The following is a 26,627-nucleotide window of genomic DNA, read 5'->3' as shown; positions in this document are numbered from 1 at the left end:
AAGCTGTCTGTGACCATTAGTCCAGGCTGTGATGCAGTCTGCAAACTCTGTACAGATATACTGCATTATCTGTTGCAGCACTAAAATCCTAAAGTAAGCGCTTTGTGTAAGACCTAGTTACTGTGAAGTCAATTTCATTGTGGGGCAGAGGGGTAAAGGGAAATTACACATGCTTAGGTAGAAAATACTACGTGGAAGGTTCTGGATAGTATCCATAAAGGGCAGAAAGTGATTGTACTTTTTTAACAGTGACAAAATCCAGGTATTGAAGTATTTGACATGAACCATAGCTATAGTTATGTGACTGATTATATGACTTGAAAAATTTTTACAATGGGAAGTTTTTATGTTGCTGTTCTCTATGCTTTACCAGTTAGTTGCTGTCTAGGATCTGCTTGTTTTCAGAGGAAAAGATGGACTTTTTATTTACAGCAAAGCAATAAAACTGAAGTTCAGTTGACTTATAATAAAACGATGGAAGTCTGCTGTGCTGAAAATACGTTGAGCTTCGTAGCTGTACTGTGGTAAACAACTAGGATGTTGAACAGTGGTTCATCATTAGAAATCCTTTAACTGTATGTACAGCTCAAGGGAGATGCTGATTAAGATGTACTTTCGTTTGAGTGGACAGCTATGTAAGAGAAGCCAGGAATAATAAATCCTGGCTGGTGATGGGCTGCATCTTACTGTGACTTTTGAATAGTGTGTTTTTCTCTGGAATCAGTGAATTTAAAGACATGGAAAATACTAATGTGGAAATATTTTTCTGTGTTCAACTTTGTTAACTTTTAAATAGAAATAATGAACCTCTGCATGAGAGCATATTTCATGGGTAACAAATGTCTTGGATTAAAAGGAGGCGTCTGAATTTTCTGTCAATTCTAATTGACTGAAACTAGAAGTAAATAATATAAATAAAATTCATATGGTCATTGCAGCAACTTGTTTCCTGCAAATATGTCATTTAAGTGGTTTGCTTATATTGCTTAGCAAATACTGCTAACTAATGGCAAAGGTAGAATGTGAATGTGCACAGCCCATGGTGCTAAATATTTTGGCACAGTAGGACTTTTGATAAGAAAAATTTTTGGTGATAATTTTCTTTTTCTGTGAAACTGTTTAGAGCATTGTTGACATCATGAAGAAAAGGCATTACAATTTCTTGGATCAACGGAAGCCTGATTTTGACCAAGACTATGAAGAGTTTTGCAAAGAGATAAATGATCTTCATGTAGGTTTTATGATTCAAATAAGAATTTAATTTACTGATGAAGCCTCATGAAAACAACAATACCTCTGAGTTACCACCAAGCAAGTTATGCAAATCTCGAAGTTTGTATTCTGAAATTGAAAAATTATTCTAATTTATCTCCACTTTAAAGCTTGCATTTATTATCTAACTTTCAGACCAATTTCATGGAATGGTCCAGGAAGGGTCTTGGGGACCTCCAACAAAAGTATTTTTTATTACTATACTTTATTTGGAAGTTATTCTAGCAAGAATAACACAGAAATGGATGATTTCGTTGGGTGAGTGGGGGCATAGCACAAATAAGTCGGATAATTAACTTTCCTATATTCTGAAATCACAAATTGGTGGAAGGAAAGGGTATTTATAGAAGAAAAAAATAAAATAAATGCTTGGCTCACTTTGGCTGCCAAAGAGGTAAGCAAGCATTCTTTGAGGGCTCTCAGCATGGTGCAACACTTGAGGGTACCAAAGCTTTTGTTGGTTGTAGAGCTACAGAGGGAACTTGGAAAAGAAAATGCCTTGAAAGTTGATTGTATTGTGTTTAATTCTTGAGGGAAAGCAAAAAGATAAAACGGATACTTACTGAGGTTAGTTTCACATAAACAAATTATGTTCTGATATAGTGCATGATAAATCCTCTCAAGTAATATCTGGCATATTTGAGGTGTGTACCTTACGTAGTTCTCTGGTGTAGAATTATTTGCTTTCCTTTAGGATCAATTAAGGATTTTCATGGACATCACCTTTGAAAATATTTCGAACACTGAAAGAGCACTGAATACGTTGAAGAAATTTGAAAGGTACTATGTCCTATCTGGATTCTAGAATTGGCTAGATGACTAGAATTCTGCCAGGCGATGGAAATAACACTGAGGATGGTGGGAAGGGGGTGAGCAGAGCAGGAGGCATTTCCTTAAATATAAACAAAAAACAACTCGACCTCCTCTCACTCAGCTCTGTTCAGGGATGTCTGCTCAGCAGTGTGGATGAATAAAACCCATATTTTTTGTTTTTCAAAATGCAAAATACAAGTGGACTTTGAACTTTGTCTTTCAAAATTACCATAAATACAGGAATGCTTTATGGCTGTTAGCATATTTGCCTTATCTTTGTCCTTGAATAAGGACGTTAATTTGTTACCACAGTGCAGTTAGGAGAGAATAAAATGCTTGTATTTGGAAACAGTGAAATTTTTCTTGATAAATTCACATTGTTGCAAAGCAGCTTCAGTCTTTATTGCATCAGTTTTTAAATATTCTGTTTAATGGAATAGACTGCTAGTGGTGGATTGGTTACAGTTTGCTGCACATAATTTTATCTCAGTGTTTGAAAACAGTGACAAAACAGAAAATGTGTAGGCTTACTTGGAAACTTTTATCATCTGGCCTAAATCGTGGTTGCTTGGAATCAGGTTGTGACAGCATTTTTTCAAGCTTTAGTGAAAACTCTACTGCTAAAGTAGTTATTTTCTAAAGAATGCAAGGGAATCTGGAATGACTGTATTTTCCAACAATGCATCATAAGAATTTCAGAAGTATTGAAGGAATTTTTAAAGTTATTATTATTTTTCTAACCAGATTACAAATCCCGAATCTTGGCATTGATGAAAAGTATCAGAAAATACTTCAAAACTACGGTCATGACATAGAAACAGTCTGTAAGATCTACACTAGGCAGAAGCATGATCCTCCAGTGGCTCGTAATCTGCCTCCAATAGCTGGTAAGATCTTGTGGGCACGCCACCTATTCCATAGGATCCAGGAGCCCATGGAGTCTTTCCAGCGGCACCCGGCTGTTCTGCAAACACCAGATGGCAAGCGTGTAATCCGCAACTACAACAAAGTAGCAAAAGTTCTTATGGAGTTTGAGGTGATCTACCACAGGGGATGGCTTCAGCAGGTAAAAAAGCTGATTTTGATTAGGATATTTCTTTAAAAAAAACAACGTGGTGGGTTTTTGTTGTTGGTAGACTGCTAACATTTAGCCTTACAGACAAGATTGGATTCCTGTTGTTTCAGGCCTCAGTGAAACAGTGGGTTACACCAGTGTGAAGGAATCTCTTGTTAATAGCAGTGGTCAGGTGTGCCAAGCCGTAGACTTAGGATGCCTCTTAAGTGAGGGGTGGAAGAGGAAAAGGTACTTTATAAGAAAGCGTTTCCATTAATAAAGAGTGCCTGTGGCTGAGTTTAGGAGCAATTGAAAGACCTTCATTATAACTAGGAAGTTATAATGAAAACTATTTACTATGGAAATGTATAATGAAGATCCGGTGGTAGCCTTAGTGGCCCCTCTTGTCTCTGCTGTATCCTACCGACTCTGGTGCAAGAAGACCATGTGTGGGGAGGAGAGTTTTATTAGCCGGTTATCTTAAGGTAAAAGCAGACACAGAGGTTTCCTCTGGTCTGGACACTATGGATTTGTTTTTTGAGTGACAATCCATGCATACACTCCAAGTGAATGTACACATAAGAAAGCCTCCAGTCTCAACAGATAGAGCACCCTGTAGAATTAATAGCATCCTCAGTGTACAAGTGTGTCTTGAGCCTGTTGTGGGTTAGCCCTGGTAGGCAGCTGAGCACCACACAGCCGCTTGGTCGCTTATATTAGAGGTTGTATAATATGCTGTATTCAGACTGCCTTGCTCTGGTGCTGGATATACATTACTGATGATTAATCTGGTGTTGACTGCCAGTTGGGAACCAAGGAACCTGAAGAGTATTACCTCAACTGTTCTTTCATTATAGATTATATTTCAGGTACATCAGATCTAAGTTTGGTACTATTGACCTCTGTATCCTCCCAGAATGTATTGACCTCTGGTCCTCTTCCCAGGCATTGGTGAAAATTGCCGTTGTTGTACTTAAAAATGTATTAACTTCAAGTGCTTGCCCTGGTGACTTGAGAATCCTATCTTTGATTTCATGTACTCTTCACAGAGGGCTGGTATGGTATGTGTATCGTTCATGTTTTATGGAAGAGGAATTGTGATGCTTCAGGAAGCCTTTGGTATTTGTTTGGTATTTCTATCTTGGACTCAGTTTCTGTTTTGATGCCAGTACTGTGCTGGATACCTGCATGGTTCCAAATATACTGGTGATAGCTTTCACTGAGTTGTGCCTGCTGCTCATATCGTGGCCTTTCCTGGGCACTTTTGAGATGTATTCCCTGTTCCAGCTATGAAGACTAAGGAGGCTGTATGCTTCTTGTGGGACTACATCTGTCTCATTTGGCTAGATGATCTAGTGATCAGATTTTCTGACATGTATCATGCCTTGATGGAGCAGTCAAGTACATTCTCCATTCATCTTTTACAAAATGACTGTAGCATTCAAGGCATTTCCCCTGAACTGGTGCCTGCCTTTGTGAAGTCCTAGTGACGCAATTCTGATCTGTGCTAAAAGCAAGCATCTGGTTTCTCCTACAGCAGAGTCAAATTCCACTTAGCAGCCACATAAACTTGCTGAGCCTGCTGCAACCTTACTAGGTGGGAACAAAGGGAGCTGGATTTGAACACAATTTCAAACTTTTGAAGCGAGCAGACGTGCCTTGAAAATGTATGAGAAGTATATCCACTTTAACATCAATGCACTTGTCTAACAGATACGGCAAAAAAATGTAACTACTGTTCAGCAATCTCTTCTGTCTTGAGGCAACAGGAGTGCAGACTGATGTGGACATGAGTACTTTGGAACACAAGGTGGAGCTCCTGCTCTACTCCTGAACAAAAGAAAAACAATAGAGCAGGGCAAGTGTCCTGTGGGGTTGTAAATGCAACAGAAATAGGGCTGTAGCTCCTCCTACTATTTAATCTTCCATACAGTGGAAATAGTTATGATTAGTGGCACTTTCTGGTATTTGTGAACATTTTTTTCCCCTCTTTTGCCTGTTTGTTACTGGATGGTTACCACTTCCTTTATCCACTTCTTTTAATAGCATAAGATTTAAAGCTGTTATTTTTGTGCTATAGCAAATTATGTTCAACTTAGACATATTAAAATAATATAATACCGTGAAGTGTGAAAGTTGCTATAATTCTATGGCAGTGTAAGATTTGCATCTTCAATGTAGCCCTTATTTATGTCACAAATTTCTGTTACCTTAATAATGAAAATTGCATGAAAAAAAAACATAAATGGGAGGGGAAGAGATTGATAATGTGAATAAAGAGTCTCTGAAGTCCGAAGAAGAGTGCAGTAGATTTGCTGGTGAGCTTTGCAGAAAAAATTTCAGCTCCTATTTAAGGCAGCTCTGCTGAGTGACTTTGGTGCTAGTGGATAGAGCATGACAACTTCACCGAGAAAAGTTGGTTAGATGATTTATTGAAAAATGCTGTTTTAAAATGTCATGATAATACATGATACAGCTGAAGCAAGTAGTATAGGAAACTGTATTTTAGATGTGGAAAGGGGGTGCAAATTTTCAGCCTGTGTTCTATAAAAAAAGGAAAAAGTACACTGAAAGAAATCAATGAGTTATGAAACTATTGTTTAAAAACAAGATCCATCTCAGTGTAATGTGATACATTAAATTTGAGAAGTGAATAAAGAACAATAAAATTATGTCAGCAACTGGAGACTAGGAACAGCAGCAAAATTTTTCACGTAGGAGAAATTTCCTTACCTAAGGCATGACTTCTTCCTGGTATCAGCCAAACTTATGAATACTCTCCCTTCTAATCACGTGGAGCACAAATAGAATTCTAATATTCAAATAAGGCAGTTAAACCAATAGTGTGAGTAGGCTTCCCTTTTAAGAATTAAAAAGGTCTATAATAAAGATTTTTTTTCTTTTTAAAAATTTGCCCAGAGGTTGGATATAATTGGGAGTTCCATTAAGATTGGAGTGTGGTATATCTGTTAGGTAGAAGAAAACAAGTGAAAGGGGAAATGAGGAAAAGTTTATTCAAAAGATATGTTTGAAGAAGTTATCCAAGAATAATTTAGTACATCAAGGAGGTTGTATGCAGCCTTATTGAAGAACATGCAATAAGTTTTAAGGAAATGAGAGTTCAGATTTAAGAGGTTTGAAGTAAGAAAGTCTATGGCTCTGCTTTTGATGTTGGACTATGGAATGCAGCTTATGATACCCAAGAACCAGGAGAAGAATGTCTGTCAGATAAAGAACAGTTAATTTGATTATTAAGCATTTGGGTACATACAGATTGTGTTAATAATGTTTCATTGTTGATTCCTACCATATCAGTCTTTATTGTCAACAATACCCGATTTTAGTATCTGCTGAAGTGCCATTTATGTCCAAAACAAAGTATTTCATTGTACTGGTTTCTCTGATCAGGAATGATGACTTTGTTTCCTGCAGATTGAATTAACTCAAAGAGGACTTCAGACATCTCTCTTGGTAAAAGCACCAGAAACAGGAGAATTATTTGTTAATTTTGACCCTCAAATATTAACTTTAATCAGAGAAACAGATTGCATGGCTCACATGTGCCTTGAAATCCCACCATTTGCAAGTATTATTCAGCAGAAGAGAGACTGGTATAAGAAGATTGTCAACAATTTGCATGTGGGTTTATTTTATTTCTTTTATTTATGTGTAGTGTACATTTCGATATCTAGGTTCTATACATATGGAAGAAAAAAATGAAGATCAGCTATTACACAAATAGAAAACATTGGCAAATATATTTTTTATCTTTATGACTGTCCTGAGGCACTTTTAAAAATAATTTCTTGCCTTTGTATTTTCTGTGAAGTCACTTCAAAGATGCATGGGTTTAGGGAAGCTCTGCAGAGCTTGGGAAAGAGATGGCAATGGGAAGGAAAGGAGGGTTACAAGATGGCTTGCTCTGTTGCCTGCTTTCTAAATGATAAACAATTTGTCTCTCATCCAATAATGGAGTCAACATTGGATACACTTTGTTTTGAGAGGACAGCAGGGAGGGAGGAACAGATAGTATGCCTTTAAAAAGTGTAGAGCACCCAGCAAGTATCAGCGTAGTTCCTGCACCAGTGTTTTACACAGATGTCTGTGGAATAGTTTAAAACAAAGAAGCTAAAACTTCCCTTTCTTTCATCTTTTAAATCCTTTGGATCATTTTGTCTACCTATGAACTTAAAAGGTTCTCGGTGACTCAAGATGGGGGTTCAAAGATAGGGGTCCAGAAAACTACAGCTTCAAAGGGCTACTTGATCATGAAATGAGGGGAAAAAAGGTCATATTAAGTCATAAAGTTATTGCAAGGATTGTGTTTTGCAAAACATGGAACTAGATCAGCAGGTTAAAGATGCATTAGAAACCAAATATCATATTAAAGTTCTGGTAAGGCTGGTCTAATAACACTGCTGAAAAGTCCACTTAGATGCATTTTTTTCCTTGAGCTTTTTGCCTCCCGGACCATCCATTTAGAGCCTTAAATTTGCAAGCCTTTTTCTATGTATGTTGTGGTTTAACTCCGGTAGGCGGCTAAGCATCTCACAGCTGCTCACTTACTCCCCGCAGTGGGGCGGGGGAGAGAATCCGAACGTTAAAAGTGCGAAAACCTGGGGGTTGAGATAAAGGCAATTTAATAGGGAAAGCAAAAACTGCATGCACAAGCAAAGCGGTATAAAGAATTCATTTACTTTATTGACAGGCTGGTGTTTAGCCATCTCCAGGAAAGCAAGGCTACTTGGGAAGACAAACAGTGTAGCTCTGAATGTCCCCCTGCCTCCTTCTTCCCTCAGATTTTATTTTTGAGCATCATGCCATAGGTATGGAGTATCCCTTTGGTCAGTTGGGGTCAGCTGTCCTGGCTGTGTTTCCTCCCAGCTTCTTGTGTGTCCCCACCCTACTCACTGATGGGGCAGTGTGAGATGCAGAAAAGTCCTCAGTGCTGTATGAGCACTGTTCAGCAATAGCCAAAACATTGGTGTGTTTATGAACACTGTTTTGGTCACAAATCTAAAACATGGCACCATATAAGCTACTATGAAAAAAATTAACTCCATCCCAACCGAAACCAGTACAATCTATAAAGATGAATTTTCATGTGAACTAGTACTTGCATTATTATGAAGAGCAACAAATAGTGATCTTTGCCAAAAATAACGGAAACATTTCCCAAAGAATTTATTATTGTTTCTTAAGAATTTCAGTGATGAACATCTAGAGGAATTGTCTTAATTTAAGTTATGATAAATATGTGTATGTGAAGAGGTTCAAATCAGTGTATATTAACTAATGTTTTAATTCTATGTTTATTTCAGATGATGTTGACAGAGTATAAAAGAATTAAACTGAAAATACAACACCCTATTGAACAACTGGTGGCTCCTCGGTTGGCAAACGTAGATGATACTATCCAGCCAGGTCTAATGTTACTGACCTGGACATCCTTGAATATTGAGAAATATATTAATACAGTTTTTTACAAGCTAGGTAAGTCGCTTGCCTCCTTCCATTAACTTCTGCTTGTTTTTTTCCTATACAAATGCAAGATATATTATTAAACTTACTATCCTTAATTTGATTTGCACTTAATTGACTTAAACATGAAAGAAATCAGAATTTTCATCGGTCCTGTAGTTCATGAAACTTTTGCTTTATAACAACACCTTCTTTTTGTCTCACATATTCGTCAAATTTTTACTAATACGGATGGGATGGCAGTTAGAGTTGAACCAAGCATGAAGTAGGGTGCAAAATGTCCTGGGTATTCTGGATTCAAAAAATGATAGCTACTTTTCTAAAGAGCTTCTAGGTTTCAGACTTTTTCCTAATCTTTCCTTTTGTTTTTATAACGTACAAAACAAGTTCTCAGGGAAAGATATCTCAACTGAGTTGGCACTGTCACTGCTCAATACCTTTTCATATTAAACTTTTTTTTTTGACATCAGTCTCTTTAAAATGAATGCACACATCTTTAGATGGGCAACAGCTTTAGAAAACAGATGAGCTTGTAGTCTTTTCAAAAGATTATCACAAGATTGCAATGAGATGCATATTGTTTCTGAAGATAGCAAGTTCCTTTTGCTTCAGCTTAATTACTACATTAAACATAGATTTTGGTTTTTGAAATGATATAAGTTTTTTTAGTGGGAATTTTCTTTAGTGGAAGTAGCAAATTAAAATATGTTTTGGATGCTAACCTGACATTCCACCCAATTTAATTTTGAATAATACAAGTAGTTTAAGGCTGGAACAGGCACCTTGCTGCTATTTCAATTTCAGCATTGAAAGTAAATTGCTATTAAATTGTGAAAATTTTAGTGATTGTTTTCTGTTAACTGTTATTTGGCTTCTCACTTATTTTTGAAGGATAGATATTTTATTTATAAAAAGTTTCTGTTGCTAGTAGGTGCTCCAAGTGATAACTAATTCAAGCTATAGGAGAAGGAGAAGTATTCCTGGACCTCAATTGAATTTTAATATCTTTGTGTTTGAAATACATATACTTTAAGATCATCTTATATATATTTATAATGTTTTGCCCATTTTTCCTAATTTGCCTATTAGGAAATGTATACCATATGCTAGATGATCATATGTTATGCAAAGAATTAATTGTGATTTCAATGGTGAACCTTGCCATAAAAGTTTAGATGTTTGAAGTAGCTGGTTAATGTGTAGAATTCGTATAAAATTGAGTATGATATTTTGTTGAGGTAAAAATTTAAGCAGGACTCTGCAAAGATTATTGTTTCAAACTTTTAAGCCTGTCTTGAATCTTCTTTTTGTTTCAAAAGCTGGGCTGGAGTTATTACTTGATCGAGTCAATGACTTGGTTGAATTTCGTATTGACGCTGTCCTTCAAGAAATGAGTAGAGTGCCACTCTGTGAGTTGCCAGAAGATGAACCACTGAGCTGTGAGGAATTTCTCCAAAAGACTAAGGTTATTCAATGAAATTTTCATAAAGAAGAGTTAAATGACTAATTATTTTGCTCTTTTTTTTTTTTTTTATGAGATAAAACCAGTGTAGAATTAATGAAGCATATGTGGGAAACTGAAGTAAGGAAATCCCCAGTTTCTTGTCTGGAACCTTAAAAAGGAACAAAAATACCAAATGCAAAGAGGTCTGAGCTGAGATGTTCTTTTCTGAGCTTATTAATGTCAAGCCAACTACTGTATGATATTTCTTTTATGCTTTGACAGCACTCAAATGTTTTTCCTCTGTGATAATATCTTTTTTATCATTGTTGCTTGTTAGTGCCTTTAAATAAGAGAATTGCCCATCTGATGCCTCTGAATAGCTCCATAACAAGTGCACTTGGTTGCCTGGGAGAGTAAATACTACGGAAATTATTATGTAGGATGTAATATTTTTCTTAATCTCAAGCTCTCCTGAGGTGGTAATGGGATATGCAAAATATACTGTACCTGGGTGAAGGTATTCTGGAAAGAGCCCCTTCCTTCACCCCATCAAAATACTTTTATGTTGAAGAGGGTTAACTGTAAGCATGTAAGTTGTGAGTCAGTCAGAAAGCTGATTAAGCTAGTAATAAAATTGAACAACAGAATGATTTTTATGAGGCAATAGTGAGCTATTATGGCATTTTAGGATATAATGTCTAACTTGTGTTTCCTGAAATATGTCTTTCTGAAATAAACTTTGCTTTGGAAGAGATTGTAGATCATGTAGATAATCCCCATCCCTGGCCTCTTGTAGCAATAAATACTACAAATGAAAGGTTTGTTTCTCTTAGTGTACTTAACTTTTTGGCCTTTCCTCTTTTGTCCCTTGTAACAGCTCACCTTGTTGTTAAATACAAAGTAAAACTTCAATAATATTTTATGTAATTAATGGTATTTTGTAAGCCTCGCAATCCACAGGGTTTTTGTTGATCCTGCTGCTGCTTTCCTCATAGGGCTAATACTGAAACATATACTGACTAAAGTAAAAATACGTGAGAGTGAGCGGAAAAAACTTCTCAGCACTGTGTTATAATTAATTGATATTGCTTAATGTTGGTCTTCTGCAAGAAAGTTTGAACTGCTATGTAGCAATTACAACACCACAACAGCCAATCAATTTGAATTAGCAGATTAAGTGGTGTACTAACTCCGGTTATAGGTTTGATGAAAATGGTAACAGCATTTGTAAACTTATTGTCGTTTTTAATTAGAAGGGACTAGAAATAAGTTCTATCACCTAACAGGTGTCTTTAAGTTCCTAAAGAAATCACTGCAACAAAAACAGTTATACCATGGAAAAAAACCCAAAGTACTTTGTTTAGTAGTTCCTGTGATACTGCAAATCAGGTCTGGCTTCTCTCTCAACTAGACTGAATCATTAGGAAGATCAAAGATTGTGTCTTAAAATTTGGAAATGACTGAATCTTGCCAATGGCTGAATTTTTGCAATTATTGATTTTTAATTAAACAGAGGTAGCCACATTTGATTAAGCTTAAAGGAATAGGAGTTAAAAAAGAAGAAAAAAATAAAAGGCAATTATTGTTAAAAATTATAGTTGGCCAAAGCATACTTGATCAATTTTACCATAAGTATTAAAGAAGAAAACTGCGCAATACTTTAATATATTTCTGAATTTTATTAAATGTCATTCTTTGATTCCTTCTCCCCCCATTTGATAATTTTCTTGTTTATTCTAATCATAAATATAGCTTTTGATAGATTTTATTTCCTATCTAGCTATAAACGGGAAATGTGATTGGCTAATACTCCTTATGGCACAGCCAAATAATGTAAAATGGCAACGATTAAAAGAAAGGTTAGATCTTCCATGTCTACATTGGAAAGTTAAGAAAATTCAGAAACACTTGCTTTTGGGACCCCTTTAATGGAACTAGACTTTATAAACGTTGATTCATGATATTAACTATGGATGAGTCATGTGATTTAGGAAACATGCCACAGCAATTTTGAAAGATGTTTATGATGCCTTATTTGGCACAACAAAGAATCCAACACTAAGTAGTTTGGAACAAACCAATTTAAAAGTAATGCCATGTGTTGATCCTGTTTTTCACAAATCTGAGGCCTTGACGTTTGTGTTTTTAAAGCCTAAGAACATAGGTTTGTTTTTGGTTTGATAACAGGAGCTCTGTATAAAAGGTTCTCGGACTTTACATTTAAAAAGCTCACTGGTGGAAGAAGCTGCTCATGAGCTGATTAACATGTTACTTGACACTGAGGTACAGGTCAGAAAAGAAGAGAAGTCAGTTGTACCCACTTGTGAAATAAAGGGAGAAAACACAGGTAAGAATGTTGTATTGTAGCTCTGTGCTTATGTTTCTTTTTCATGCTGATAGTATATGTTGGGGGATACTGTAGCTTAGTTGACTGAAGTATCAATCAGTATCTAATGTCTAAAAGCTTTTGTTTGAATTTGCCTGGTTAACAAATCGTGTAACAATCATCTATCATCTGTAAAATGGGTCAATATTACCAGTCTAACTTGCATGTTGAAATGTTAATGCCTGCTGCATGGAAGCAGCTACTTACAGGCCTTGGTTAGTTGCTGAATTTCCTAGAGAAAGAATGTACGATTCTATTAAGTAATATCCAAATTTTGGTGATAATCATGCCAGTTTGTACTAAGTACAGAAGGTGGATAGGCATAAAAGGACTGCTACATTGGGGTACAGATTACAAATGAGTATAATCTGCACTTCTGTAAAATTTAGCTGTGTTTCAGATACCTGTGCAGGTGTTGCTTTATTGTCTTTTCAAGTCCCTTAAGTCAATTTAACTAACTAGATTTATGATATTTTAGCAACAGAAGAGGAAAGAAGATCAAAAAGCTTGACTTTTTCCCACAATTCCAGTGAGATATGGGCTGGACTGTCTCCTTCAGCAAAGAGGAAGAGAAAGGATCTAGAAATGTTAGAGGAGGAAGCTAATGAACTGCTTTCATACTTCAATCAGTGTAATACCGACGCCCTTCTGAAAGTCACTCGAAAAACTCTGGAGACCATACGCAAGCGCATTCATGCATCTTCCATGATCAACTTCTTAGGTGGCCATATTGCAGTACTTTGCTTTCTTAGTCTATAAAGTAAATATGTAAACTTAATATCACAGAACTATATAAAAAAGAGCCTCATATGCCTCATATATAAAAGAGGGGGAAACAAAGGGAGTTTGAATGAGCTGTCTTGTTAAATGACAATTGATGACATGATATATTCCCAACGGATTTTTTATTTTTCGTCTGAGAGTAGGAATGTGTCATTATGACACTGTTTCACTTATGACTGACTGTACTGTTCTGAAGCTGGATATTATATTTGGAGCTGGACTTGATAAGTGGTTATCCGTTTGACCTTGGCTTTTACATAAAAATGTATGAAAAAAAACAATAGAGAAAGAGGTGCATTCTCTTTCTCTTACTAATTGCCTTCAGATCTTTCTATAATTACGATGGAACACTTGAAGTGTTTTCTTGTTACATACTTCTAAGAAACAAAGGCATTTCTATTTGGTCTCTATAACATATAAGGCATACAATATTATGAGATTCTAAGGAGTTTTTGTGCCCAAGTTAATACGCTGATTGGGAATACAAGCCAGCTAACAAATTTTTCTGCTAAACAGAGTTTAGCTGCACAGAACAAATTGAAGAGGAGCTTCATGGAGAGAAATAGTATAGCACTTAGTTTTCACTTGTGCTACTATAGACTTTACCAATACATGTTGCAAATTACTCGTGAATCTTTTTTTCTTTAAGAAATTACAGTCAATGCTCAACACTAGGATATATATTGGTTTATATCATTACAATACCTAGTTTGATGTCTTGAAAAAAATGTGAACAACCTTTTTTTTTATTTTTATGTCTTTCATTTAGAAAATCACAAAGCTTCTGAGCAGAAAAAAAGTGCTTATCCTGTAATTAGGACTAGTATTAACCTATCTATCCCTAATATCATCATGACGCCCTCTTTGGATGAGGTACAGCAGACGCTTAATAAAGCTGTAGATAGTATTTTGAAAGTAACGAAAGGAGTTGGACAGTGGAGTAAGGAGAGAATATCCAAGGTTTGTGTCCTTAACAGCCCTACTTAAAACAAAACTAATGTTTCAAAACTACTGCAAATAGAAAATGAAATTTTATTTCTTCCCCAGAAGAAAATGTTAGAGAAAAAGGTGGCTGTATTGCGGTGTGAGAGCAGAGACAGTGATTCTGATGATGCAATGAAAGAGACCGAAACGAAAACCATCCACGGTAATGATAAACTCTGACATCACTCAATTTGAATGTTAGGTAAATGTGATTTATGCAATATGCGTTAAAGGATATTAAATACACAGTGCATTGAAAGCAGTAGAAGGAAGACTTCATAATCTGCCTCAAAGGAGAAATAGGATGTAATAACAATGCCAGAGCTTCTCTCTGTGATTAGACACCAGGCTTGCCTGAAGATCCTTGTCTTTGTGTGGATTTGAGTAAGGAGACTTTTTGTGCCTCTCAGAGTGTTGTACTGCTTTGGGTTCTACCTGCAGCATGTGAAAAGCTGTTAGGGTGCCAGCTTGGGCAGCACAGTAGACATTGTGGATACGTTTGAAAAACAATTATAGCCACTATTGCTACACAAAAGATCTTTCATGATTTGCCAGTGTGGTTTCTAACTTGCCATGTTCAAATGGTGTCTTAAAACTTGTGCTTAAATTCTTTTAAGAAGGGTAAGTTGAACTTAAAGCCTGGTATTGAATAGAAATGTGTATATAAGTTGCAGTAGTGGTGGAGAGAGGATTGTGTAGAGGATTGAATAGACTAAAATTTCTAAGAAGATTTTAACTTAATCTGTTTTGTGATGAAACATGGAATTAAGTTATTGAAGGCATTAATTCAAGTAAGTTTAAGATGGTATCTTTGGTTGCTGAGTTTTTCTTGTTTATGGTTTAGAATCAAGCCAAATTAATTGTTCTACTTTGTACTTCAGGTACTTCAAAAATATATTGAGTCTTTTTAGGTTAGCTCCCTCTTATACCCCTAAAAAGTAGGGAAGTAATACTTGAGCTGGTTAAGAAATGAAATTATTCTTTTAAAACAGAGTTTCTCTTGGCTAAGATGAAATAAGAAATGATGGTAAGTTCAATATTCTGGGTATTTCCTAACTAATGGACCTTCCTTTTATCTTTTTATCCTTTTGAGGATCATCTTCTTGGATTTATTGTTAATTTGTATTTCAAATTGTCAGTTGTGGTCTACTCCACATTATTTCAGAAAATAAAAATATTTATGGGTTTTCTCAATGCTGATATATCAGTAAATCACTTAGGTGAAGTGTACAGGATAAACCTTGGGGAGGGGTGAGAGAAAAGGAAAGATTATATTTGAAAGATTGGAGTGGAATTTGTTCCAAATTTAACAGAGTACCTAGATGAAGCAAGTTTCAAAATGGAGAGGTTTATGAATTTGTGTCAATTATATTGCCCACCTAGACTTCTAGTTGACTTTTACATTAATAAGAATACTTAACTTTGAAATGCATGCTTATTGAAATATAGGTCATTAGTTTTTGTCTATAGTAATTTTCTTGGACTAAACAATATGTCTGTCCTAAAACTGCTTTTGTATTTCACTCTGCCTTTATAGATAGTGCGTCAGATGCAGAATCACTCAGTTTGTCTGATCCACTGCAAAGCCAGAACTACTTCAAGAGTGTTTCAGAGAACAAAGACATTATTAAATTAGTGTCTTTACTCAGCACTGCTATTAATTCTACAAAAAGGGTAAGACAATCGAGATGTTAATTTAATAATACTATCCAAGGGATATTAATGTATTACTTTTAATATCCTTGGGCAATAAGGGTAGGCATTTAAAGCAGTGATTAAACATATGAATGAAAAAGTGTAGCATGTTCGATGGAAAACATGTGGCTGCAAATTTGAAAATATGCTTTGAAAGTGTAACACAGGTTAAGTGTACTCTGCTCAAAAATTTATGAGGTTTTGAATATTACATAAAGTAAAACTGAGGTCTGATTAAAATCATATCTCCAATTGGTAAAATGTCATAAAAAACCTGTAGGTACAGTTGAGTTCTGTGTACTTAATATAGAACTGGTAGTAATTGTGCATGTGTGTTAAATACAGTTTTATTCACATAGAAATTCTAATGAAGGCAGCATGACTTCTGTCCCATTTTGAAGAGTTTATGAAGGTCTTTGGAAGAAAACGGTCAGTTTGACATTTGTAAATCCTGCATAGGATTTGCTACTGGAGGTTAGGAGATAGCTTAAGGGATGTGCATGATTTCCTTGCTCTTTCCTTATTCTGTGCACTATCTAGTAAACTGTAGGTATTGAACTGATATTTCTTTGGGGAACTCTGCATCAGTTCTTCCTGGGGCCAGTCCGACCTTACAATGAAGCTTTGCCAGGTAGAAATTTTTGACTTAAAGCATTGTAACTTCAGTGCTACCACAGCATAACTAGCACAATGACATACAGGCTTGTGCTGAAGGCTAAGGTGCAGTTGATAATGGTGGATAGTTATCTTGTTATTTTGGTGCTCAATATTTTGTAATTAGGAACTTTTTATCACTTAGCCAGGTTTAAATGCCCGAAAGCACTATGTTTATCATAAGTCATGATGTGGATTATCTTTTGTAGCAGTCACCTCTTATTTACTTTTTTAATTAGCTGAAGTGATGATGATTTAACTTTGACATTTTCCTGAACTCCTGAGAACCAGAAAAATAATTCTGTTGCACACTCCGTAAGCGATATTCAAATGAAAGATACCTGAATTGGGTGTAGAATTTAATGTTAACATCACCAATGTCATACATATAAAAAAAGTTGTCTCGTAACTTCATTATCCAAGGATGAATTGAGTTACTGCTGTTCTTGTTATGTTGGGCCCTAGAGCTCAGGTTTCATTTGCTACTCTGATAAGTGGTAGGGAAGGACAAGTATCCGTGTCTTAAAGGAGTATTTTACTTCCTACTGCTTCCTAGGATTTTATTGACTGAAGAATCACTTCATTGGAAAATAATGTTACTTATGTGACCAATTGAATGTGATTAGCATATAGTTCCTGACAAGGCTTGTGATTGTTAATGGAACTTGCTTTAGAACAACTTTGCCGGCAGCCTTCTGTTTAGTGAGGTGATGCAGCCTGCTCCACTGTGGAGTTTTTAATGTATTCTAATGAGTAGATGCTAAGATATTATCTGTATGCTATACATATAATGCTGAGAATCTTTCTTTGAACTTCTAATGTGTTTCAGGAAGTTCTTACAGCTTTGGAGAGTTTTTGTTGTTACCACCATATATGGCAGAAGGACAAGGAGGAAACCATTAATAAATTAATGATGGGAAACCCATTAGTCTCTGAATTTGAATCTGAAATTCTGCATTTCCAAGACTTGGAGCTGAAAATCAATTCTGAGCCTGAATACATCTGCGTAGGAGCTATTGCACTGTACACTGGTAGAGTTCAGCTTTCCACTTCTCTCTAGACATATACTTTCTGACTCCTGTAGGAAGGAGAGATGGTGCTTGGTTTTGGATGGGTGAACTTGGTGAAAGACGGAAAGGAGAAAGAGAGAGAATGGCTGTTTGCTGTTTTGACGGTAAATGCACGCAAACAAAACACTAATGCCTCATTTATTAGTGATGTGTAGGACAGAAATAAGTATAATGATACGTGAACAAGATGAGAAGTGTGGCATCCAGCCTCATCTTTCCTACTGGAAATATGATATATTCTGAGATTAGCAGGAAAAGAATCCTGAATTGCAAGCAATCCTATAAATTACTCAAAGGTGTCAATGTGATTTCATCTTCTCTGTATGTGGTTGGTTAGACTGAAAAACCAGAATTGCAAGTGAAGAGAACACATATTGAAAAAAGATTAGAAGTACATCTTAAAAAATATCTACAATATCTAAATATCTATTCATTGTTCAATATTTTTAGCTGATCTGAAGCTAGCACTGAGAGCAGAAATCAAAGCCTGGATGACTTTGCTGGGGTGTCATTGTAATAAGAAGTACCGAACAGAGATGGAAGCAATTTTCACTTTTATAGAGGAAACCGGCAAGAAGTTAAATCGCCGCATCAAGGATCTGGATGATATAAGAACAGCCATGTCAGCTTTAAAAGAGATCAGAGAACTACAGATCTCCATAGACTCTCAAATTGGGCCCATTGAGGTAGTTAATAGGAATGTTGCATGTATGGGTACTGTTTCAACAGAGCAATTATTTTCTGGGTTAAAACTTAACAGTATGATTTGAAAGCGTATGATTTCATACGTGTTAAATGTTGAGTGGTAGACTTGTGTTCCTGTAAATCTTCTTGCATGTAACTCTGATTTAGACAAATGTAAACTTGGTAAGGCAAGAGGTGGTTTGGTGACTACTGCAGAAATGGAGTGATTTAGGTAAGAGGAAGATGAGAATAGAGATACTTAATGCAAGAAAGCTTTTGGTACTTTGGAAAAAGTCTGTATATCAAAAGCATTGATTTTCCTTTTTTTTTTTTTTTTTTTTAGCTTAGCCTACAGAAGAGGAGAAAGGAGAAAGTTAACGTTAGACAGATTGTATGAGAATGCGTGAGAGTGATTGCTTTATCAGTTATATTGTGGGTTGAAATAAACTTAAACAATTGACTTCCTTAAAGAAGGTCACTTACTAGAATATATTTATTGAACATCTGACAATGTAGGGGCTTCTGGCCAAATGGCAGAATTAAAAACAGATAGTAACTGTTACTCCACATTCCTGACTACAGTGTGGAATTAAGAATAGTATGGTTTGGCAAAATGCACCATTGACTAGACATTCAGTGGAATTTTTTTTTCCTAAGGCATGTTCATGCTTCCAGATTGCCCATAATTTTATTGTCAGGGTTGTGTCTTTATTGTTTGAAATTAAAGTAACTTAACACAGAATTCTTATCTACCAAACATTGACAAATCTAATTTTGTGTTTTGGAGGTGCAAAACCTGTATTTGCTGTCAGGCAGATGTTTTGCACCTGTGTTTTCTCTCTCTGTTTTCTCTGTTCTTACCTCTGAGCTGGGGTAAAGTATGGAATACAGTATGTGCTTGCAGTATGTGCAAATAATGGAAATAAGCATGGACCCCTTCCATATTTCACAGAATACAGCTAAGAAGGAATTTATCTCTCAGCCTTAGAAGCCTTAGAAGTTGTGAGGGTCTCCCTAGGTGTGTGAAGGAGCAAAAATAGGACAAGTAGTTTATGGTGAAAAGCAAGGTATATCTGCAGCTGTGAAATTGTCAAAAGTAATGAGGTCTCTTAGGAGATGACATTTTGGAAGTTCCTGCTAAGACCTATCTTGGTTTGCCATGTGACGTGGAACCAAGGGGAAAAGCCATAGTAGCCAAGGATTCCCTAAGCTTCCAATTCTGCAAGCAGGAGCCTTGAGTCCCTAGGCACAAGGAGTCATGCTTCAGATTTTTGAAACAGAGGTTGATGTGTTTTCCACACAGACAGATAGTTATGTTTCCATTTTTTTGCGATTTGTCTGTGATTTGATCAAACTGGAAAATGTAAATGGAAATAATTCCACTTTATACAAAAATTTTCAGATGAAACTGTTATGCCACAATATTCATTGCTACCCTACACTATGCTAATTTATAGTAAGTGAATTTCATTTGTATTTTCGTGAAACTCGATAAGGGTGGCATGTTCATACATTGGTGGTACAAGTGGAGATCAAAGTTTTGAGAAAACGATGTAGATTATGTAGATTCCTCATTTTGGTGATGAACAGTTATAACATTTGAAATAGTTGCAACATATTAATTGTGGTAACTTTTGATGTGTTTTATTAATTCTTTTTGTCAAAAACATATAGTAGGGCTTAAAGGTCTTTATGGAATAGAATGTTTACTTTGTTTACTTGAAGGTCTCTGTTTAGATGTTTTCGCATGTCTTACCTCCCGTAATATTCAGTTTGGGTCATAGCAGACAGCTGAAGACATGGATGAGAAAAATATTCTCATTAAAATGAAACTAAAACCTGTAGACTTAAGGAGTTCTTTAACTAGAAATAGCTTTTTTTTTAGAGAGGCAGATTGCACTAGGGCAAATGAGGTATCACAAAACAGAATGCTATGTGAAAGGTAAGGAGGTTAAGGAGAACTAACTAGTTTTCATTTTGATGTTTCTTCCAGTTTGGTATTGATATGCCAGATTGTGATAATTGCTATGGAAAAAAGAACAAATTTTCTAAGAAATCATTCTCTCGTCTTAAAAATTTTAAATGTTAGCATATATATATATTTGTAAAATTAACTTCAGCTACCATTTTGTGTGTCTTCATCCAACCTTCTGACAGGAATCCTATGCTATGTTAAACAAATATGATCTACTTGTGGCCAAGGAAGAGACAGAGAAGGTGGACACTTTGCACTACACTTGGGAAAAACTGCTAGTCCGTGCAAATGAAGTGCAGAATGAGCTCATTGCTCTGCAGCCAAACTTTAGAGGAGAGCTTATTAGCACTGTGAAGACTTTTACTGAAGACTGTGCACAGTTCTATTCAGATTATGACGAGGCAAGTATTTGTGCTGTATTGTATTAGAGGAGTTTTTGAGGAGCAGTGGGAGCGTGGAAAGGTTGTGGAGTTGACTAATTAATAGGATGTGCCTCTGCTTTCTCAAGAATATGTTTATTCTTGTTAATGTGGTATTTGAGTTTCAGTGTAGGGCAGGCTTTGGTTATTTTTTTATTTGAATAAAGTATGTAATGCTGGTAGTCAGCTCTTAAAGAATAAGACTTAAGACATTTAGGGTTTATGATAAACAGCTAGTTAGCATGAGCAAATGTGAAGACTGGGATTAATGAGAGATTATGTTAGAATCTAAGAAGCATTTTCTGATGTTGGATGTAAGTACAAATGACTTAATCTTTTATATTCTTTCTCAGTAGAATATAAATGAGTCAAGCCGAACCAGTCTTGGATCATCCTCTAAGTAATGCTGATTTTTACTTGAAAAAGGAGCTACCGTTGCCTAGCTTTTACACTATTATCAAAACTTCTGTATTAAAAAGACAATTAATTGCCTTCTTGTTTTTTCTTTTTTCAAAAAAAAAAAAGAAAAAGTGCTTGTTCTAGTAGATAACTGTGTGATTTCTTTTTTCAGTTGTTATATGATGTATGGATGGAATCCTGTAGCTACAAAAATGTTTGAGTTTAGCATTCAGAAATTGCTGATTAGAAATAAGTTGTGGCTATTTTTACCCTCTAAATTCACTATTTAATTCTTTTTTTTTTTTTTTTTTTTTTTTAGAATGGGCCAATGGTGGTTGGTTTAGAGCCTCAGGAGGCCAGTGACAGGCTTACTATGTTTCAGGTACTGTTAATTCTAAGACATTGGTTAGTATGTACTGCAAGTAAACTTAACACCTGAAGACTCTGAGAATGAATCACAGCAGTTGAACTAATTTTCATTGATCACAGTAGTTGAACTAATTTTCATTGATACATAGGGTTACTGATTGGGCAAAGTCTGTTTGAACTTAATGAAAACTAGTTGGTATTTTTTCTATACATTTGCAAGGAATGCTGGTTAAAAGCAGATTTTTTAGGAGCTAAGAGAAAGGCTCCATAGGTAATGTGTAGTAATTACTAGATGCAAGTATCCTGATGAAAGCCTACTCTCAAGTTTAGTGTATTTGGTTATAGGCTGTTCTTGTGTTTGTTGTTGTGTCTTTTCCTCATGAATGCAATTCTGCCCAATCTTTTTTCTCTCCCCTTCTTTTCTCTCCCCTTCTTTTCTCTCCCCTTCTTTTCTCTCCCCTTCTTTTCTCTCCCCTTCTTTTCTCTCCCCTTCTTTTCTCTCCCCTTCTTTTCTCTCCCCTTCTTTTCTCTCCCCTTCTTTTCTCTCCCCTTCTTTTCTCTCCCCTTCTTTTCTCTCCCCTTCTTTTCTCTCCCCTTCTTTTCTCTCCCCTTCTTTTCTCTCCCCTTCTTTTCTCTCCCCTTCTTTTCTCTCCCCTTCTTTTCTCTCCCCTTCTTTTCTCTCCCCTTCTTTTCTCTCCCCTTCTTTTCTCTCCCCTTCTTTTCTCTCCCCTTCTTTTCTCTCCCCTTTTTAACAGTATTAAAGATTTCAATTTAAACTCACTGTTTTTCTTGTTGAAGTTTCTTTGTACCATGGTTAATTTTAATTCCTGTAATGATGATTTGGCTTCCTACTATGATCCCTCAGTTATATTGCAATTGACAATTAAATTTCATTTTTCTTTCCTTCTTAAACAGTAGTAATTCTTATGTCAACCCTTCAATAAAAGAATTACACAGCATATTTAGAGAGGTAGAGCTTGCTGCATCCACCTTTATTTGGTTTGCATGTCATGCTACACCTCTTTCAAGTGGAAGCTTAGGACTCATTCTGTCACTGTGCCACATCGAGTAAATGGCCTCCCTGTGAACTTCTAAATATGTGCCTCCAAGCTCACTGAAAGTTACTTTTCTCGTGAAAATTATTGACAAAACTGTTGACAGTGTAAATTGTTAGTATCTCCTGTATATCTTTCTAGTATTTACTAGATTTTAATCACCAATGCAACTGTAAGAATAATGACAAATCTTGAATATTTAGCTGTTTAATTTTATTTAATTTTTTCTTTTTCTTTCTTAGAATCGATTTGATAACCTCTTTCGGAAATACATCACTTGTACTGGTGGGGAAGATCTTTTTGGTTTGCCTGTTACTCAGTATCCTCAGCTGTTTGAAATAAAGAAGCAACTGAATCTGTTACAGAAACTCTATAATCTGTATAACAATGTCATTGACACAGTCAATGGCTACTATGACATTCTTTGGTCAGAATTAGACACTGGAAAAATTAACAGTGAACTTCTGGAGTTTCAGAACAGGTGGGAAACTGCTACTGTGGCAAAAATACCTAAAATAATTTTGTTACTTTTTAAATATGATTGGTTAGCACCAATAAACATATCTGAGCATGTATTTGTTCATTGAAACATGAAAAATGTGAATTTTAATTGAAAAAAATATACCCGTTACCAACTTCATAAAATAAAGGAGCCAGTTTAGACTCTAAATGTTGAAGATTATTGTTCCTTGGAGAGATGATTGGGTAATTTTTTTTTTTATGAGATTGGAATATATGTTAAAATTGCTGTCTATTTTGTTCATGAAGGCAAATTTCACTTGTTTGTTGTAGTATTATTATTCATGAGAGACAGATGCGCACTAGATGTCTAAGGCAAGTTAGTGAATTGATGAATGTTTTTTCTACAAAATGGGATATATTGCATGCATAGTCACTGAACTTTTCATCAAACCAAGAAGCAAATGATTTAAAGAATTAGACTTGTATGGGTTTAATTCTAGTAAAAAAAGGGTTTTCACTAGAGCTCAGAGCAGTGCATATCATGAACCTCAACAAAAGATGAAATCAAGATGTAAGGTGGTTCAATTGCTTTTGAAGATCTCTTGGACAACATGTATTAGAATTATGCAGCTACACTCCTTAGGGGGAGCCTGTAGGTGCTTTCCCAGCTATTAGTCAATGAAATAGACTGGAAACAGACTTTTTCACATGCAGAACCTTCAAAATACAGGTAACCTGAATTTGGAATGTATGTGATCTGCTGTTAAAACCATATATGGTTTTATGGGTTTCCTGTCGTTAAATGGGTAACAGAAGGAATGTTTGAAACTGTTTGAAAAAGCTTGCATTATTTCTATATAGATGCCGTAAGCTTCCTCGTGGTGTAAAGGAATGGCAGGCCTTTTTTGACCTGAAGAAGACCATTGAGGACTTCAGTGAATGTTGCCCATTGCTTGAGCGTATGTCAAGTAAAGCAATGATGCCTCGGCACTGGAAGCAGATTATGGATCTCACTGAACACAACTTTGATGTGGAAAGTGAAACATTCAAACTGAGGAATATAATGGAAGCTCCACTATTAAGATATAAAGAGGAAATAGAGGTAGTGTGAAGGAAGGGAAATAGATGCATGAAACAAAACGATCTTCTCAAATAGCATATGAGTATCAGCGGTAAGAAGGAAAACAGAATATTTCTAAAGAAAGAACAGAGATACCATCAATTCAGCTTTCTGTATAAACTAAAGACACAAATATATTGTGGTGTCAACTCCTCTTTTACATCATGCAGCTGTGGCCCATGAGTTAATTTGTGAGGATTGCTTGCTTTGCACCATTAAAGATATGAAAAGTTATCACTGTGTTATTTTTTTATTCCCCCAAAAGATGGCCATATCATGATGTGGTATACAGACTATTAGCTATGGTGTTTGTATGTCTGTAGATCTTTCCACTTGATAAACAGTTGCTCATCAGCCTTACAGGGGTAGAGGAAGCATGAGTCAGGTTTGTATACTGGAGACTTGAACCATTCATAGCATGTTTTGACATCCTATTTATTTAAAAGGATATCTGCATAAGTGCTGTGAAGGAGAGAGACATTGAGCAGAAGTTAAAACAAGTGATAGCTGAATGGGACAACAAAACATTTGTCTTCGCAAACTTTAAAACCCGTGGGGAACTTCTTTTAAGAGGTGACAGCACATCAGAAACAATTGCTACCATGGAGGACAGCTTGATGGTTCTTGGCTCTCTCATGAGTAACAGGTAACAGAAAAAGTGTGTGTATGTGCGTAGATAAAAATGTCAGCCAGAGGCTTTGTTTTATTGAACAAATCTGTCTTTCACAGAGAAGGAAAACAAACATCTAGCTAAAAACTAAGAGCCTGCTTGTCTTTGAACTGTTCATGGCCTAGTTCTTATTGTCTGTATTCCTCCAAAAAGTTCTTTTGAAGGCATGTGGATGCAGTTCAAACTTCCTGAGTAATCAAGTGGACAGTTTTCATTGTTGCAAAAAAGTGGTGACAAGCATAAAGGGGAACACTGCCTTGTTATGGCAGGTGTATTACGGGTATTACAGGCGCTGCTGCTCTATCCCCTGTGATAGGTTGTTGCCTCATGCTGAAGGTGCTGAAAATCCTAGTTAAAATGAGCTTGCAGATAAAATAAGGAACACAGAACTTGATCATCTGGCAGATGTTCAAAAGCAAGAGTTAAGTTGATAAGTAATCTAGGAGTCTTGCAGCTTTCAAGATGTTGCATAGTCCGTTTTTGAAACTACTTTACTGTAGAGGTAAATTGAAATCTTGCTCCTATTCAGCTTCTGTTGGATCAGAGTTGTGCTACACGCTGTGTGTACAAAGCAGCAAGTTGGAGCTGTTTTGGTTTATAGCTGCTGACTAGCTGAATTGAGTCAAGTATAGGTTTTTATACTTTCACTTGACAAAGATACAAACAGCAACATTATTCATCATCTTTATGAATAATGTGCTGGCTTTCATGAGACTTGTTTCCTTCTGGAAATAAAGCAAGTGTCTTCTTTTTATTTTAGATACAACGCACCCTTCAAGACACAGATTCAGAAATGGGTGCACTATCTTTCCAACACAACAGATATCATTGAGAACTGGATGAATGTGCAGAATTTGTGGATCTACTTAGAAGCTGTTTTTGTTGGCGGTGACATAGCAAAGCAGCTTCCAAAGGTTTTCAGACATGCCTTTTTTCAGTTTGGTTTTCTACCTTTTAAGAATAAAACTTAACTGTGATGTCATAATTGATGGAGTAACATAAACTTTTTTTTTTTGGTATTTAAAACCCTAGACTTGCTAAGAAATTAGGTAAACAATGCCAACAGAAGTATTGTCTTAGAAAGAATAGTAAAATTTTGTGAGCTAGTTGGTCGTTTTATGACTGTAAAATTGTTAACCAATACGTTTTTAAGTATTGTGCCTAGTAGTAGCCTAGCCTAGTTAGGCTAGCTTAGTAGTACGTACCACTAGTCTAGTAGTACCTACGATTTTGTTAGGAATCTTTATCTTAAACTTTCCTACATAGCTTTCTTTACATCACTTTAACTGAAGTTAAGTTCAGTTTTTAGAAAAAAATCTTCACAGTTGAAGCATGCAATTCAAACATAATGAGTTTTCTGTCTTTTTCTCTAAGAATGATTGAAAGAGAAAGTAGATAGCAGGCTTGACAGTCAAGTATAAAATAAGCTGTATCGTGTAAGCAGAAAGATTTGGGTGTTTCTAAGCTGAAAAATCTTTACAAGTTGGACATGGGAATACTAGTGAGAAGATTACTGGGGAGATTACTGGGTGACAATTCTGCAAACAAATGCCTTTTCTCTCTGCTCTCTTCCTTCCCCTTTTCCCTTCCACATTCATTATCATCTTTCAACAGGAAGCAAAGCGTTTCTCTAACATTGATAAATCCTGGGTGAGGATCATGACCCGAGCTCATGAAACACCTAATGTTGTTCAGTGCTGCATCGGAGATGAAATCATGGGCCAGCTACTGCCACACTTACTAGAACAGCTTGAAATCTGTCAGAAATCACTCACAGGGTAAGATTACTACAAGACCACAGTCTTGGGCAGATGATTGTGAATTGTGTAACTGGGGAA

At 35.9% G+C, this 26,627-nt stretch overlaps 1 protein-coding gene across 1 annotated transcript in view; it reads left to right on the top strand.

Moving 5' to 3' along the window:
- Positions 1–26,627, top strand: part of DNAH5 (dynein axonemal heavy chain 5) — a 130,831-nt gene that overhangs the window by 26,364 nt on the left and 77,840 nt on the right. Inside the window, exons 12-31 of the mRNA XM_054191319.1 lie at positions 1,124–1,231; positions 1,967–2,052; positions 2,830–3,151; positions 6,572–6,778; positions 8,461–8,632; positions 9,940–10,085; positions 12,252–12,419; positions 12,940–13,171; positions 14,003–14,193; positions 14,281–14,380; positions 15,767–15,891; positions 17,396–17,597; positions 18,087–18,322; positions 20,478–20,696; positions 21,433–21,495; positions 22,780–23,018; positions 23,861–24,101; positions 24,566–24,765; positions 25,550–25,703; positions 26,404–26,567. Of these exons, the coding sequence (XP_054047294.1) occupies positions 1,124–1,231; positions 1,967–2,052; positions 2,830–3,151; positions 6,572–6,778; positions 8,461–8,632; positions 9,940–10,085; positions 12,252–12,419; positions 12,940–13,171; positions 14,003–14,193; positions 14,281–14,380; positions 15,767–15,891; positions 17,396–17,597; positions 18,087–18,322; positions 20,478–20,696; positions 21,433–21,495; positions 22,780–23,018; positions 23,861–24,101; positions 24,566–24,765; positions 25,550–25,703; positions 26,404–26,567 (3,575 nt within the window). The remainder of the gene's footprint in view (positions 1–1,123; positions 1,232–1,966; positions 2,053–2,829; positions 3,152–6,571; positions 6,779–8,460; positions 8,633–9,939; positions 10,086–12,251; positions 12,420–12,939; positions 13,172–14,002; positions 14,194–14,280; positions 14,381–15,766; positions 15,892–17,395; positions 17,598–18,086; positions 18,323–20,477; positions 20,697–21,432; positions 21,496–22,779; positions 23,019–23,860; positions 24,102–24,565; positions 24,766–25,549; positions 25,704–26,403; positions 26,568–26,627) is intronic.

Source organism: Rissa tridactyla, chromosome 2 (assembly GCF_028500815.1).
Source record: "Rissa tridactyla isolate bRisTri1 chromosome 2, bRisTri1.patW.cur.20221130, whole genome shotgun sequence".
NCBI classification, from domain to species: Eukaryota; Metazoa; Chordata; class Aves; order Charadriiformes; family Laridae; genus Rissa; species Rissa tridactyla.
This window is presented reverse-complemented; position numbering and strand designations above follow the sequence as displayed.